Consider the following 16,133-nt stretch of genomic DNA (forward strand, 5'->3'; position numbering starts at 1 on the left):
AACTGTGTGAATAGTTAACAATAAAAGTTTGTTTTGTTGGACAGATTTGAATATGTGGTGATTATATTTTTAAGTTAAATTCGTTTTCTGGCCAGAACTGGTACACTGGCCAAAACTGGTACATCTACCCTACACAACTAGCTAAACACCTGAATACCTGAATACCAGAATAATCTGTAGACACAATCCTACAGTATACAAAATCTTATCTAATGATAAGAATATATCTTATCCTTATTTATGCATGTATGTATAAATATACAGAGGGTCTAGGATTCTCAGTTCCCTTATTACACTAGGTTCAACAGACATTGAACATAATTATGTGGACTCTACAAATAGATCATGAGCCTGCAGGATTAAGGAGCATCAATATGATATCACTAATAACAAACCTGTTAGCACATTGGCCCAATATGTCTGTTGAGTGGAACATGGAAAAGCTGATAAAGTGGATATTTGATGAGCACAGACTGAAGAATTCAGCAACATGAAAAATATTTAATGAGACAATTAAAGGAACTTAAGTTAATAATAAGGCCAGCAATGCTTTACTGTCAACTTGGTTCCCATTTATGGATTACCCCGTATAAAATAATAAGAGAGATTCAAATCCAAGTTGTTTAGTGTATTTATGTACATATTATTTTCATGCCACTAATGTATATTTAAGTATGTATTATTTTGATGTTCAGCATTTTTCATAATGATATATAGATGATGATGATATTAATTAAATATTGAGTAAAAAATGGCTCTATAATTTTGGCAATTACTTGCCTATTTCTGAACTGTTTATTATATATTCTTTGACAAGACTATGTATTGATTATTTTAAAAATCTCTAGTTGTTAAAAAAATAAATGACAATTTTTTAACAGATAGCTGTTTTAAATAAACATCTGACCTATGCAAGGTTTTTACTTTTGAGTTGTCCACTAAATCCAGTTCTACTCTATGTAATAAAAATAATACAATAATATACAATAACAAATGAAAAAAAATTTATTAAAATTTTAATTTTCATTATTATTATAATGTAAAAAAATAAAAATTTTAATTCTACTTGTACATTTAAAGAATTACTTCAGAAAATAAAATTACATAAATTTAACAATAAAAATCATTAGACAGAAATAAATATGATATATGATAAAATAGAAATATCTGATGATATATCTCATTCATAAAAGTACATCAACTTTGTATTTAAATAATTTTTTAGATTTATTGAAAATTATCATCTTTTTCCTAAACTAAATAATAAAACATTTATGTAACTTTTATGTCTATAAGTATAATTTATTCATAGTACAAATGAATGTTTATTCAAGGATATTGAGTTATGAAATTTAAGGATATTTCAAAATTAATTTTTTCTTTTTGATTTTTTGTTCAAATAAAATTTAGAAATTTGTATTTATCTATTTATTTGAGTTTTTAAATAAAAATATTTAATTTAAATCAAATAAAACACATGAAACCTTAAATCAAGAGGCTATTTTCTTTCAATCTGAAGTGTTTTTGTTATTTAATTTAAAACATTTTATAATCATTTTATATTTTAAATAGTATAAAAAATTAATTAAATAATTTATCAATAGCTGAATAATTTATAAAGTGTTTAATAAATAAGCATTAGAATTTTATCATTTTTTAAAAATAATAGTTAATAGAAAAAATTTAAAAATTATAAAGAATCTTTAATTTATTGATTAGAAAGTAAAGGGAGACCCACATCTTAATAAAACAATTTATATTTTTAGCTGTTATTTTTTGCTGTGTAATAAATATCAAATCCTCTATAAAAATATTTATATCTGAATACTTACCCTTCAAAACTGTTTTAGAATTATTTAATTATTAAAAATTATTATGTTGATAAATTTTAAGTATTATATATTTATTATTAAAATTTAATAATTTATTCATTAATTTAATTCAAATGCATGAAACATAATTACTAACTAAGAAAAATCAAAAATATCAGTAATTGATTATATTTTAAAATTTTGAAAAATTAAATATTCGCTCTCTTGAAACTGTTGACTCCATTGATGTTAAAAAACAAATTACCTCATTATGTAGTTTAAGGAGTCATATTTAATTCCCTACTTCTGATTAAACATTTTTAAAGATATTCTCATATTCAGGGCCATTGAGAAGGGGTTTTTTTCTGGAGATTTTTCCCCAAGCAGGGGAAAACTTAGTGGCCCAAGGTAATGTCTATCTGTATAAATTTGTTATTTTTAATAATGAAAAAAAAATCAAATCTTTAAAACTATTTTTTATTAATAAAGAAAAAGTCTACATATTTCATTTATTAAAAAAAATGGCAAAAAGGACATGCTAAAGGGTTAAAGGAGCCCACTCAACTCCATATAATATACTGGTCCTGTACAAACTCTTGACACCCCCTTTTCATCTCATCATTAGATCTAATAAAGCAGATTCAAAAATGAAAACAGATTTAAATGTGGAACATTTTTAAATTGTTGAAACATATAATGGATTTAAGTGTTGGTGATATTTTAACTTCAAAAGCATCATAGTAAACTGTTTCCAAATAATAAAATGGTCTGCATGGACCAAGACCTATGTTTTATTTTATTATCCCCATGCTATCTCTGTTGGTTGGCTGTCTTCAGAAGCAAACCTGTGTCTAACTCAGCCCTATTCAGCTAATTTTTAGCAAGGTCTGAATATGGAATTGGCAGACATACTGCCACTCCAAATCATATAACCTCAACTATTAAACTGATGGAGAGAGAGAAAAGTGTTGTCAATGATGCTGCAGTCTCTATACAGATATACAAAGTAAGGATATCATATGCTATGCTATTTATTTATTAAGTCAAACTATTCTTTACAATTAATGAGAAAAATTGTATTTCCTTTCTTTAACCACTGGTGTGAAATAGGGTATATGATGTCATTGTAATTTAGATGTATAGTTCCAAATGACATTATATTATATGAAATAAAAGCACAAGAGTAATACAATTCTTGTGGAAAAAAGCCAAACAAAACTATAAGATGATTGGAAACTTGCAATTGGCTGGTGATCCGGACAAAATCATTTTTTTGCTCTGAATTCAGACTCTGGTCTAATAGTTGAGTAGGGCCCATTTAACTGGTTTCTTTCCACTTCAATATAATCTGGTTTTCAAATCTGCTTTATTTGATCTAATAATGAGATGAGAATATCTCAAAAAATGTTTAATCAGAAGTAAAGAATTAAATGTGACTCCTTAAACTACAAAGCAAGGTAAACTGGTTTTACTTTACTAAATTTTTTATAATGTATCTGTAAATATAATAACTGTTTTAATTGTTGAGATATTAATAGTAAATTATTTATTATTCCATATATTGATTTTTATTTATATTGAATTTTATCTATTATTTAATAATTATTAGATTATAAATTGAAATATATAACAAAACACTATCTTAAGTGAAGACTATAAAATAAAAATTAATTATATTTTTATTTTTTGTAATCAAAATGAAAATAGATTTTTAAATATTGTAAGGACAACCAGCCAATTAGTAGTAATTGATAAATTAGAAAAATTATGTCAATGTCTAATTCATATTATTCAATGTTACCATTAACAAAACAACTAATATATATATATATATATTTTTAATTTATACATATATTACTTGTATATAGTAGATGTGATATATTCTACTAACAGATTACTTTATTTAATAAAGAAAATTATGATATAAAACATGCATGATAAAAATAGAGGAATTCAATTAAAATTCCAAATGAAATTTTTCATTAGTTAAATATTTAATATTCTCCAGCTATACTAACATCCGCAAAACTATATTTTATAAAATCATTAACGTAAAACATAAAAATCTTGATTAATTCAATGATATACATCCAATTCTGTTTTTACATTAATTTTTTTTCTACATAATTTTGATTTAACATGATCTGAAAAAAATTAAATGTTTTTTACACAATTATTTTGATCTAACACATTTCAATAAATTTGCCTTTTTAAAAATCTCCATTTGATTTTAATTATAAAAAAAAATATTCATACTTCCTTTTCTAAAAATCTGTTTTTTTCAAAGACAATTCTTTAAAATTTGCATTTAAAGCAATTACACAGTCAAGTAAATTTAAAATTTGGCTGTTTTTTACAACTTATTTACAACACGTGTAGCAGCATCAGTCTTTCATTCTAACTTTATCCTGCAATTAAAGCAATCAGTAAAAATTTAATTTGAAATATGATGATTTGTTTGTATGATTGTATTTATTCTCTCTTTCAATACAAAACAATTTTAGTTTGCCATTTGGTGTTAAAACTTGATACTTTGGTGTTTAATTTAAAAAATTAAAATAAAATTTATGCAGATAACAAATTCACTAAATTTTGCCGATATGTTACAATCATCCCTCATATGATTTATTAACCAAAATTGAAATATTTTGTATAAACCCATCCTACTGTATTAACTGGTTTATTTTTACTAGTTTTTAAGGTCTAGAATCTTCTATTTTTCTACACAAACTTTATCTTTTATACACGGATTATTCAGGAACATATTTACCACATAAAAACAGAATTGTGTGTAAGGATAGTATCTAATACCGATTACATTTTGCATTTGTCATCAATAAATTGTAAAGAAAATACTTTCTTAGCAAGTTTCATTAAATAGTCAATCAGTAACTGATTCACCTTTTATTCATTTACACTTGAATTCAATTTTTATAGGCATTTATTATGAATTTTTGTTGTATATATACTATTTGAACATTTAAAAAGCCAGTGAAGTTTGGAAATTTAATTAATTCAATTCAATTTAAATAGCTTACTGCCTACTCATCATTTTTTCTTTATTTTTTTGTTAATTCTTTTGAAACATCATATATATTATTAGTATCAATTACCTTTCATATTTTCTCTTTAAGATTATTATTAAGAATACATGAAATGTCTTCTTAATAAGAAATGTCTTCTTAATAATAATCTTAAAGAGAAAATATGAATATGAAATATATGAAATAGACATGAAGACATGAAATAGACATAAAGAAGTGAAATAGATATGAAATAGACATGAAGATAATATTATTTAAATATTTTTACATTAATAAACTATATTCACTTCATATTATTGTAAACATCAATAAATATACGCCTCCAACAGCTGAATTCATAAAACAATAATAATAAGCAAGCTGCTTTACTTTCTAACTCCATAAAAACAACACTCGATTAAAGTTAAATAACTGAATCTGTTGACAGAGTAAATTCCACGGTTTCTTTACTTACTTTATAATTTTCATATCCTATAAGCTGCTCTTTCGTAAGGTAGTTGATCGCCATATTGATTCTCCACCATTGCGATTCCTTACGGTTATGACGTCAGATATCGTTCAGACTAAGCACTTCCGGCTGAAGCTACAGGCGGTGCATGCATTACTGAACATAAAAAAAAATAATTTTTTTTTAATAAAATAATTAAGGTAATTTACCTTAATTATTATATTACGTTTTTATTAAATGATAATTTTATACAAAAATATAAAATATAAAAATTACGCCCTCTGAATTTTAAATATATTTAATCACGTGCACATTCTTAATTATAATTTTTCTTATACAATTAATATTTTAATCTTAATTAATATGCATTATTTTAATATTTCTGTTGTAGAATTATTACGACAATTTTTTGAAATTAAGAAATTAATTTAGAAATTTTTTTAAATGAAATAAATCTATTTTAAATCATAAAACACGGAGATTTGTACAGTTATCAATATTATGTTTTAATTTTGTTTATGAACAAGTGAAATACATGTCCTATGTGTTTATGTATTGTTTATATGAATTGACAAAATTTTTACGGATGATCAATGATATTGTTAAATAGTCATTAGCTATTTATCTAGAAATTTGTAATAAAAATTACATATAAAGCCGATTAGTTAAAAATATAACTACAGTATAATAATAGTAATAATAATTGTTAAAAAATAAAATTAAAAATAGATAATTGTTATTAATGGTTATAAATTCTCAGAAATTATGTTATTGATAAATCAAAATGTTTTTATATAATTTATGTTGATAAATATTTTATATTAACTGTTCATTTATGGCTTTATATTTGCTTTTTTGTACATTTATTATTGTCCTATATATTTTAATATTATATAAACGTTTTTATTTGATAATTTGTTTATTATTAAATGTATATTTGTAGAAGTATTTTATTTATTGATTTTATTGAAAATGAATGCTTTAATTACAGCAATACAAAAAAAAATTCATTCAATGTATTTTTATTTATATAATTATTCCTCTTCTTATATATATTATATATAAGGTTAAAAATTTAAATTTCAAATGCCATAGATATGACATTATTCGAGAAATTTACATTTTGTTCTATGTTAATTTCTATAAGATGAATTGTTGTACAGAAAACGTTTCTACGTAGATGAATTTTACATATTGTTACAAGACCTTTTCCTCTGATTGAATTTTTTATTTCACTATAAGAAATGTTTGCATTTGTTAATATAAAAATAAATTTTTGAAGCTATTTTCTCTAACGCTCCTACTTCTTTTTTAAAATAATACATAAAATATGAAAATATCATTCACATTTAATTACAGTATTAACATAAGAGACATATCATTAATCATGATTTAAAAGAACATTTTGACATATTGTTCTTCGAAATGATATTAGATTTTCTGATTTAATATTTAAACATTTTAAAAATGTTGATTGATATATGAATATTTCTATTCAGTCATTAACCTTCGACCTGATATACAGTATATAGATATGCGCTATCTCTTACATTTTATTATCTTTGTGTTGTATTTCGATTCAATTTTTCCGGTTTAAAATGTTTTAAATAGTTGTAATTACAAAATATGCAGGAAAAGCTTAGAAAATAATTTGAAAAATTAGAAAAAAAATTATTAGGAAATTGTTAAAATTAAACGGAATAATGACATAATTATGAAATAAAATTTAATTAGTGTCTAAAATAACTCGAAAAAATGCTATGAAAAATGAAGAATAATATATTATTTTATTATTTTATATTTATGTGATATTGTATAAATATTTATAAAATGTTAACTACTTATGTCCTCATTTTTCATTTATTATAATTGGGTAGAAATATATAAGATTTTAAAATGTTACATAAAAATTAATAATAGTATTATTGATAATTTGTCATAAATATAATAATATTTTTAAAATTTATCTCTGATAATCACAATGCCTAAAGATTTTTGTTATCACGTTGATAGCGATAATAGGAAAAGATTCACTACCCAAGAAAGCGACACAAAATCTCTATTTTTACTGCAAAAGTGTTATCAATAAATCTTTTATGATTTAAATTAAAGTTTTGTTTTGTTTTTGTTTTTTTTTTAATCAAATCTAACGGGAAGTTCGGCCAGATCTACAATAGGATAGCCGAGTGATGAGGGATGGGGCCAACATATCCATAACAGGTCGCCTATGAAAATTCCTGGGTTTACTCGCCTGCCCGAATTCTTTCCAGGTTGCATGCTGCAGATTAACCAGGGGCGAATCCTGACCAAAATTTTTGGGCATGTTGAAAGCTATAATAAGAATAATAGGCCTATCTCTAGCACTATAAACAATAGGCAGAAACGTTATTTGGTGTGAATAAAAAGTATGGACTATTATAAAGTCCATTATATCTACACATGAAATGTATGAAATATATCATAATGAAAAAGTATTAAAAATTTATTATAATAATTCAATTTTAGTGGGCCCTTGACACTGGAGGCCCAAGGCTTAAGCTCTATTAGCCCCTATGTAGATCCGCCCAATACACAATACATGTATGCTGACTGGATACCGCAAGCTTTCGATACAATCTGGCCGTGTTAAATGCTTCGAATGACGTCAAGCGCGCGCACTTGTTTGCCGCGGCAAACCTCTACTCAGAGCAAGCGATCGAGTTCCCGCAAGCATCGCACTGATTTAAAACGGCTAGCAGCTAGCTGTCAATGTAAAAGCAAACTCAAATGATAAAACAGTTTACATGTTAGAATAAATTATTATTGGCATATTTGTTCTCATATAAAAAATATATTGACAGTCAAAACTTTCTCTTGAGCATGTAGCGCATGCTAAGCAAGCCCAGAGAACTCGCCCCTGAGATTAACACCTGCTGCCTATAACCTAGGGCATCAGGTTGATACCTTAGTTGCCTCGGCCGTCAGGCCATCGTTATTTTTTTCTTCAAAGAAAAATAAAAAGTAAATTAATAAGCACATTCAGTTTGATGATAGCATCAATAAACACATCAAGGCCAGTACGATTTTCTAGATGACCTTGCTGGTAAGAATTTCAAAATATACAGTACAGTATATTAAACATTATTTTGTGTTTACAAAAACATTTCTTTATTATTATTAATGATATTCGTAAATAAAAGTGTGTTCTTCGATCTTGACCAGATACTTAATGCGGAATAAAAAGTGTATCAAAAAAGTGTTATCTGATGAAAGTTTTAAATTTACTTATTCTGTGAGAGCATTTCGTTTTAGTACAAGAAATACACTAAAGCACATTGCTCGTATATTTCTTAATATTTATCCGTTGTTTGCCATTTCTACTTTAAGTTTGTTAACATACGAAACGATTTTAAGTAGGCAAATAAAATATCTATAATTTCATATGTGTAAAAAATGAACCAAAAATGATCTAATTAATTTTATTACAAATTCAGTACAAATTTTAGTTTGCTTTTTTCTTACGTTTTCCTCCGTGTGAACACTGGAAGGGTGTTTTTAACACAAGAAGTGGCGCAAAAAGTGATCGTGTCTGAATAGATTCTTCCGTGTCAGAAGTATCAAGATAATTGGTACTAATACGAACTACCTTGAAAGACATATCCTACAATTTTGTTTTTTATCCTTTTTCCTTTAAACAATAAAATAAAATAAGATAAAAATGAAAGTTGTCATACTTCCGTTAACGTTAACATCCAGACATTAAAAAAAATGAAGTATTTCTTGTATTTGTGTGAAAATTTACGTTTGAAAGGTATATGATTCATTTCTCTTGTGATAAAAAGCGGGATAGAATACATCGTGTATGGAGTGACTAACCGATTGCTAAGTTTCAATTTTTTAAAACTCTTTCCACTTTGTAGAGCCTCTTTTAGCAGGTCCATTACGGGTTTGGCTAGGTCGGATTGTGAGGAACGGGGCCCGTCATATCCGGTCAAACCGCCCAGGAAATATTCCTGAGAATTTTTCGACCAGTCCAGTTTCGATCCCGGGTCGAATTTAGTCAGGCAAGAAACCTCAGGACTTTTACGCGGGAGTGGTCTGTCCCGAATATGTTAGGTCCCTCTGTCTCACTATTCGATCGTTCCCATTGTGGTATTGGCTGAATCCATAATGGGGATGATTGGGCTCCCTTAGCGCTCACCGGGCGGAAAGAATCAAAATGAAACGAGTAATTATTTATTGTGACATCGTCACAATGCCAGGCTGCAATTTTAATTTATTTGATTTAAAATATATGATCTTTATTTCAAAGTACTATATAGTGAATTTTGGTACTTTTTTGCTGAAATGTCTTTCGTATGTTTTAAAATGTTACCATACCAAATTTGGTTGCATTTAATATCTTTCAGCATTGAATGGGATATTTTCATTACAATCACCCTGTATATACATAGTGCACAGCGTCATTTTCGTTATAATGTTGATGAGGGGAAAAATTAGTTCCGGCTGGGGTCACTAAAATGTCCGCCTGTTTGCCTTGAACTGACAAGGTCACCAGATGCCTAGCTCCTTCCTGATATTCTATTCATGAACACGAGACGCTTTTCTATTTTCTTATTTAAAAGAGAACACTTTAATTTGTGCACATTTCTCTCATCATGGCGGACTCGATGTAATTTTTCTAGTGAAAAACTACGAAGAATAATATAATTTATAGCATCTTCTGATAATAAGTAGCTCACTACCACTCATTCGTCATTGACGTTTAGGCCTACTCATACTAAAAAACTCGCCAAGTCTGAAAGAGTGAAAACTCTTTATATACATTTCGATGTTTAATATTAGAAATGTTTTGCTCTTTATTTAGAAGTTTGGCAATGATTTTTTTCTTCTGATCAGAAATATGGCGTAGGAACTTAACTTTCACTTAGGGAAAATACGTACAAAATGACATAGGTAGCATAATTCGAATTTGACTGTCTCAAGCGCGCAACTGACCACGACACCATGTTATCCGAGAGGCTTTTACTAACCTGTCAAAACGTGAACGCACTCCTCTCATTCGCCCGAGTGTCATGGCCGACGACAAGCATTGATACGTTACGAGTTTTTTCCTTGCAACAAGTTTTTTGTATAGATGGTAAGATTTTCACTATTTTATCTATGTGGGCGATAACGCCCACTTGTGGGCGGTGAGTAAATCTAGGGGCGCTGGAGGCAGGGTACTGAACGGTGACCAAAGGCAAAAGTTGGGGTCACTGACAGCCGTTCCCATTCCTCTGTTAAACGGATAAGAGGAAACATTGCGTTTAATGGTTTCCAGATGTTGAGAACAATGTACGGTAAGGGCACAAAGTGTGAGGTTCATAGAAAAGTTTTCCTAAGAATATTTCCAATCCTTTCTCACACAAGAGAAAATGAGTTAGGGGGCGTTAGGTATAACTTTACGGACAAAGGGGGCGGTGGGTCAAAAAAGTTTGAGAATCACTGGTATAGATGGTAAGATTTTCACATTTTATCTATTTGTGTAGCATTTATTTCAACCCTCAAGAAGTTGTTGTTGCACTTAAATAACTTTTTCCATTAAAAATATCATCTTTGTATTTATTTTATAAGTTTGTTTTTTTTATTCCGTTATATGGAGAAAATGACATACATAGGCAACGGACATAATGACATACTCGTAGATATGTCATTTAGTCCATAAGAGCTCAGTCAAGGAATTTACCTCTTAACGTTTTATTAATTATAAAAAATAACTTCCAAAAAATCTTTCATTATTATTTAAAAGAAACCATCTGTTATATTTGAAAAAAAGGTATTTTTAATTTTTTTCAATGCGTCGAACTTATTTCCTAAATTGCTTTTTTCCCTTTGGATAGCCAACTAAACAGGGGTCCCCTGCGATTCGGTTTCTCTGTATCATTCATCTGCTGCTACTAAAGAACATCCATCGTCCTCTACTCTTGCTGTGTCTATTAAGGAAATTTCTCCAGTCCCAAAAGGACGTTTTATAAGTGGTCAAGGAAAACGTAAGCCAAAGACTGGACAAACCTGTTTAGTTTTAACTTCCACTCCTAATATGAAGGCAATTAAATCAAAAAATGAGCCCAAAGCTCCGCCAGAGAAAAGAGATGAAACGTTACTAAAACGTTACTTGAAGAAGACAGTGAAGAAGAAAATTTTCCTGAAAACTCTCAAGATGACGAAGAGGACTGTCCATGCATATATTGCAATGATCTTTTTTCCCGATCTAAGCCTGGAGAAGCCTGGTTGCAGTGCTTAAATTGTTTGCGTCGGGCTCACGCTTCTTGCGCTGACGTTTCTAAAAGAACCAAGCGTTTCATTTGTGAACTTTGTCAGTAATTTTATAGTTTTTACGTGTATGTCATTTTGTCCTTTCGTAATGTGTCATTTTGTCCATAGCATGTGGACAAAATGGATTTTGGCTGATCTCAATTAAACTAATAATTTTTTTTTCTATTATTTTTATATTATAAATGTTTATTATATTTCATAGGTAAAGAACCAAAGATGATTGGTGTAGAATATGACAGTGCTGTGATTTACCAATAATGAGTTATGAACCTAAAATTAAACCATATGTCATTTTGTACGTATTTCCCCTATATCAATAAGCTTAAGGTAAAATTGATTCTATTATACGTCGCATAAAATCAGTCTCCATAAATGTATCAACGACAATGTTCCTTCCGCTTACCTGTTAGGCAGAATATTATTGTTTTTATAAAGTTCCAATGAAATATAAGTAAAGTTAATTGATTTTTGTACAAGCTTCGGTTATCTTTTCAAGAGGTTTACAAAGTTTTATCTGGTAAAGTGCACATTATACGAACGTACTATACCGTATATTCTTTTATTGTACATTTGAATTAAAGATTTTTGTTTTCAAAATGCCAAACTTTAAACAAACAAATATTGCGTGTTTAAACAATAAGAATTAAAAAGTAATAGCGACGTTAAGGGTGTGATGATACCAGTTTTTCAAAAGATATTCAGATATTATAATTCTTCTATTAACATTCTTCTATTAACAGAATTTAAAAAATTAAATTTATCAATTTTCTACGAATCTTTAAAGTCGTCTATTAAGTATTTTAAAAATCGAGATCTCAAAATAAAAAAAAAAAAGGAATTTTTTAATAATATTTTTATTCGTAGATCATTTCTACACTGGAAGATAACTTTACTTCCTAATTCTAATCGATTTTCAGTTATTAGAATTAGAAATTTTCCAACCCATGACTCACTCGTTCGATCATATTGAACGAGTGATGCAAGGGCTAGTAACTTTCTTATCGGTCATTTACACTCTGAGATGTAAATGTTTATATTAATAAATGCTTCACTAATAACCAACCAAAAAATATTATTCTTCTATATAATTTTCCACGCTAAAAACGTCGTGAGTTCTTGTAATAATCTCGCAGGGCACGTTTAATTATCAAAACGAACCGCTCCTATCTACTAAACAAATATGCCATATTGCAATTAACGTTGAATCACTCTTAATCGAATATAAATCATTTTATATCGTCTTTATTTGTAATTAAAAATTCTTTATAATAGAAGAAATACTCAAAAAAGGGGAGAAAAAATTAAAAGAAAGTCTTTACTTTTCCTTCTTTTTTGAGTGTTTTTCTATTACACAAAATTTTTAATCGTTTATTCATCCTTGCATTTTTATCAGCTCATTATCCGAAGTTTAAAAATGAGGATTTTTAAAATATAGTTTACAAAAATCTGTATTAAAATTTAATTCAAAATTTTTGTCTATTGTTTTATTACTTGTTTATATTTCTAATTTATTCTTCGTATTTTCATATCTACTTCGGGTAATGAATAATTAGAACCTTTCCAAGTCGACCACTCGATTCCATCAGCGTATGTAGAATGGAATCCGTTCAAATAAAGTCCATTTAAATTCGATCCATGGCATTTAGAATACCACCAGCCGCCTTTAAATGCTTCAGCACAATTTTTATGCCAGATATCATTATCATTATCTTTTGTAGTAAATTTCATGCCATTCAGGCCACTGAAGGAGTCACCTAAAAGCAAAATTTAATTTACATAATTAAATAAGATTAATTTGAATAACATTGCAAAACATATGTAGATTACTCTAGAATAAATAATTACATTATTCTTAAATTTTGTACATAAAAAATCTAATTTTTAAATACGAAGCGTTGTTAGAATAATGAATAATAATACCAAAGAAAAATAAAACTTATATATGCGAACTTTTGGTGAATATGAATTGCATGTGATTATTACTTGCATTCCTTTGATACGCATTAAAATCATTTAAATATAACAAATAACAAAGACATTTCAGGAGAATTAATTTAATTTTGTAATAGTGATATGATTACACTTAATATACTTTGTTTATAATTTTTGTACAATAATTTAAATCAGGTGCGAGCAACCTTTTTGTAGTAAGCTTTACTATAGAAAGGTCGCCCGCACCTGATTACTAGTGCCACAGGACACCACTGTGTTATGAGATGGAGCCAAACTCTAAACACAAGATTCTATGTAAATTTTAAAGGAAATTCTACATTTGTTAAGGAAATGTGATGCTAAAGATAACTCATCTTCAAATTTATCGTTTATACAAAGCAGCCTTGTGTGTTTTGTTTACTTCCTTATTTAGAATTTATATAGGCCTGCCTTTAGGATCTTGATAGGGGGGCCCCTAGAAAAATTCACGGAGATGGGTTGCTCTCCGTGATTTTTTCTAGGTGCTTCCTATCAATATCCTAAAGGTATTTAAATTCTAGCAATTTCATAAATGCTAAAAATAACAAAATCAGGTATAAAGTAATGATTTAATTTCTAGTAGACTAATTAGAAAAGTAGTATAGTAGCTTAAATAAATAATAAGTGAATAGAATAAATTGTAAAAAGATCGAATCAATATTAGTAATATTGAGTAGAATAAATAGTGAATGCAGTAATAAGTATAATATCCTTCGAAAGAAAATATATATATAAGTTAATTGTTAGACAAAATATATATATTAAGAAACCCATCTACAATAATTAATGTAACAAATGTATTCTCTACCAATTGTAGAAATGTAACACCTGATGAGGGGTGCAAAATAAACGGAAAAGATTGCACCCGAAATGCATAGTGAAATAAAGAATAATGTGAATAAAACCCAATAGTCTTTGTCTCTGATGAAATGCGGTACAGACGAAATAACTACGGTTAAACCAACTGTGAAGTTAAATCAATTAATCTATTGAGAAAAAGAAAATTTTCAAGGGAAATTGATACTTAAGCAATATAGACAAAATATAATTTTATTTTTTATATACGTATAAAATAGATAGATAAACATACTAGAATCATTAGAATTTTCTCTTTAAATAATAGCTTTAAGAAAACTGATGTATAAAATTAGAGATGAATTTTTAATTTTCGCTATTTATTTATGCTATTATGTGTTTAGTTAAGATTTAGATAAAAATAAAATAACATTTACATTATAAACGAAAATATTATTTTATTTTATTATAATAAAAGTTTTTACCTGCATCTCCTTCAAAACCAGATACATGCAATTTATACTGTTGTTTTTCATTTTCGATCCAGAATTCTTTATAAAATGCATATCGTTTATTTCCTTCTAAGTCTTTCATATCGATTCTCAGAGAATAGTTTGCTTGATTTGTCAAAGCAAATATTTTGTCATTACCTAGATATGTTAAATAAACGTTTAGCTATTAAACTTTAACATTTAAGGTTATCAAATTAAATATTTGTTTTTACTTCATCAGATAAAACTAGTTTCAGATTACTCACCTAGCCAAAAGTCTTGATTTAATTTACCAAATCCCAATGAATATTGTTCCCAGTCTTTAAAGAAATAATCTTTAGGTTGTTTATAATCCCCTCTTCTTTGGAAAACCTAAAATATCATTTATTATTTAATGTTAAACATATTTTAGATGTTTAATTTAAAAAATTGAAAATTAATATATTACCGTCCACCCTCCTCCGTCTATTTCCATATCGCAATAAACAAGAAAACTTCCAACAGTTACCCAATTTAAAGGCCAAATTCTATAAATACCAGATTTATTATTGCCATTAGATTGAACGTGTTTGCAGTCAATTGGACCCGGATATGGTTCCTTACTTTTCTCCACGTATTTTATAACTGTTAATTGATAAAGTTACATTTCACATAATTCTAATCCTAATTTTATAATTAAATGCATTACCTTTTTGAAGTAAACTGTCAATAATTTGTAAATTAGAAGTAACTTCAGATATTGGTAAATGAGAACTGACACGATATGAACAAACAAACAAAATAATGATTAACGAAAAACAAACCAATTGCATCTTCATTTTGTGAACTGTATACTGTATATTAAACTTAACAATCACCTTTATATAAGTATAAATGTATTTGATCTTGTTTATATTAAAAGTTATCGCTCTTCTCAGAATATGTTACATGTCACAACTTTTATTATTTTATTGGAATATTACAGCATTTATTATTCTATATAACTAATTTCCTGATTACATATCTTATTTCCCGCATTTACATATCTTATTCTGAGAACACATTTAGGTAATTCCACGGTGTAGTCTCCAAGTTGAACTTTGTTATTTGCGACACATTTTCCAGTTTATTTCTGGAAAATGTGTGTTGCAACTGATAACTTTTTAATTGCCGTTAAACTGTGAAGCATAATTATAAAATAAAACTGGGAATTATTAAATGATTGGAATTCTTATAACATAAAAATCAAAGTAGCCTACCTTTAAAAATCGAAGGCATTCTTTAATAAATTTTAACG

General features: G+C 27.5%; 2 protein-coding genes across 2 annotated transcripts in view; both read right to left on the reverse strand.

Moving 5' to 3' along the window:
* LOC136975103 (ethanolaminephosphotransferase 1) overlaps positions 1–5,452 on the reverse strand; it is a 41,607-nt gene extending 36,155 nt beyond the window's left edge. Inside the window, exon 1 of the mRNA XM_067270106.1 lies at positions 5,310–5,452. Coding sequence (XP_067126207.1) covers positions 5,310–5,363 — 54 coding nt within the window. The 5' untranslated portion in view covers positions 5,364–5,452. The remainder of the gene's footprint in view (positions 1–5,309) is intronic.
* Positions 5,453–13,032: 7,580 nt separating this feature from the next.
* Positions 13,033–15,797, reverse strand: LOC136975181 (techylectin-5A-like). Its single transcript, XM_067270216.1, has 5 exons — positions 15,546–15,797; positions 15,306–15,481; positions 15,124–15,229; positions 14,852–15,016; positions 13,033–13,354 (listed from the first exon to the last, which is right to left on the reverse strand). The coding sequence occupies exons 1-5, from the start codon at positions 15,673–15,675 to the stop codon at positions 13,104–13,106; spliced, it is 828 nt and encodes a 275-aa protein (XP_067126317.1). The 5' UTR covers positions 15,676–15,797; the 3' UTR covers positions 13,033–13,103.
* Positions 15,798–16,133: the final 336 nt, after the last annotated feature.

The sequence above is a fragment of the Centruroides vittatus genome, unplaced genomic scaffold, assembly GCF_030686945.1.
Source record: "Centruroides vittatus isolate TY-2023 unplaced genomic scaffold, ASM3068694v2 contig_364, whole genome shotgun sequence".
In the NCBI taxonomy this organism is placed as follows: domain Eukaryota; kingdom Metazoa; phylum Arthropoda; class Arachnida; order Scorpiones; family Buthidae; genus Centruroides; species Centruroides vittatus.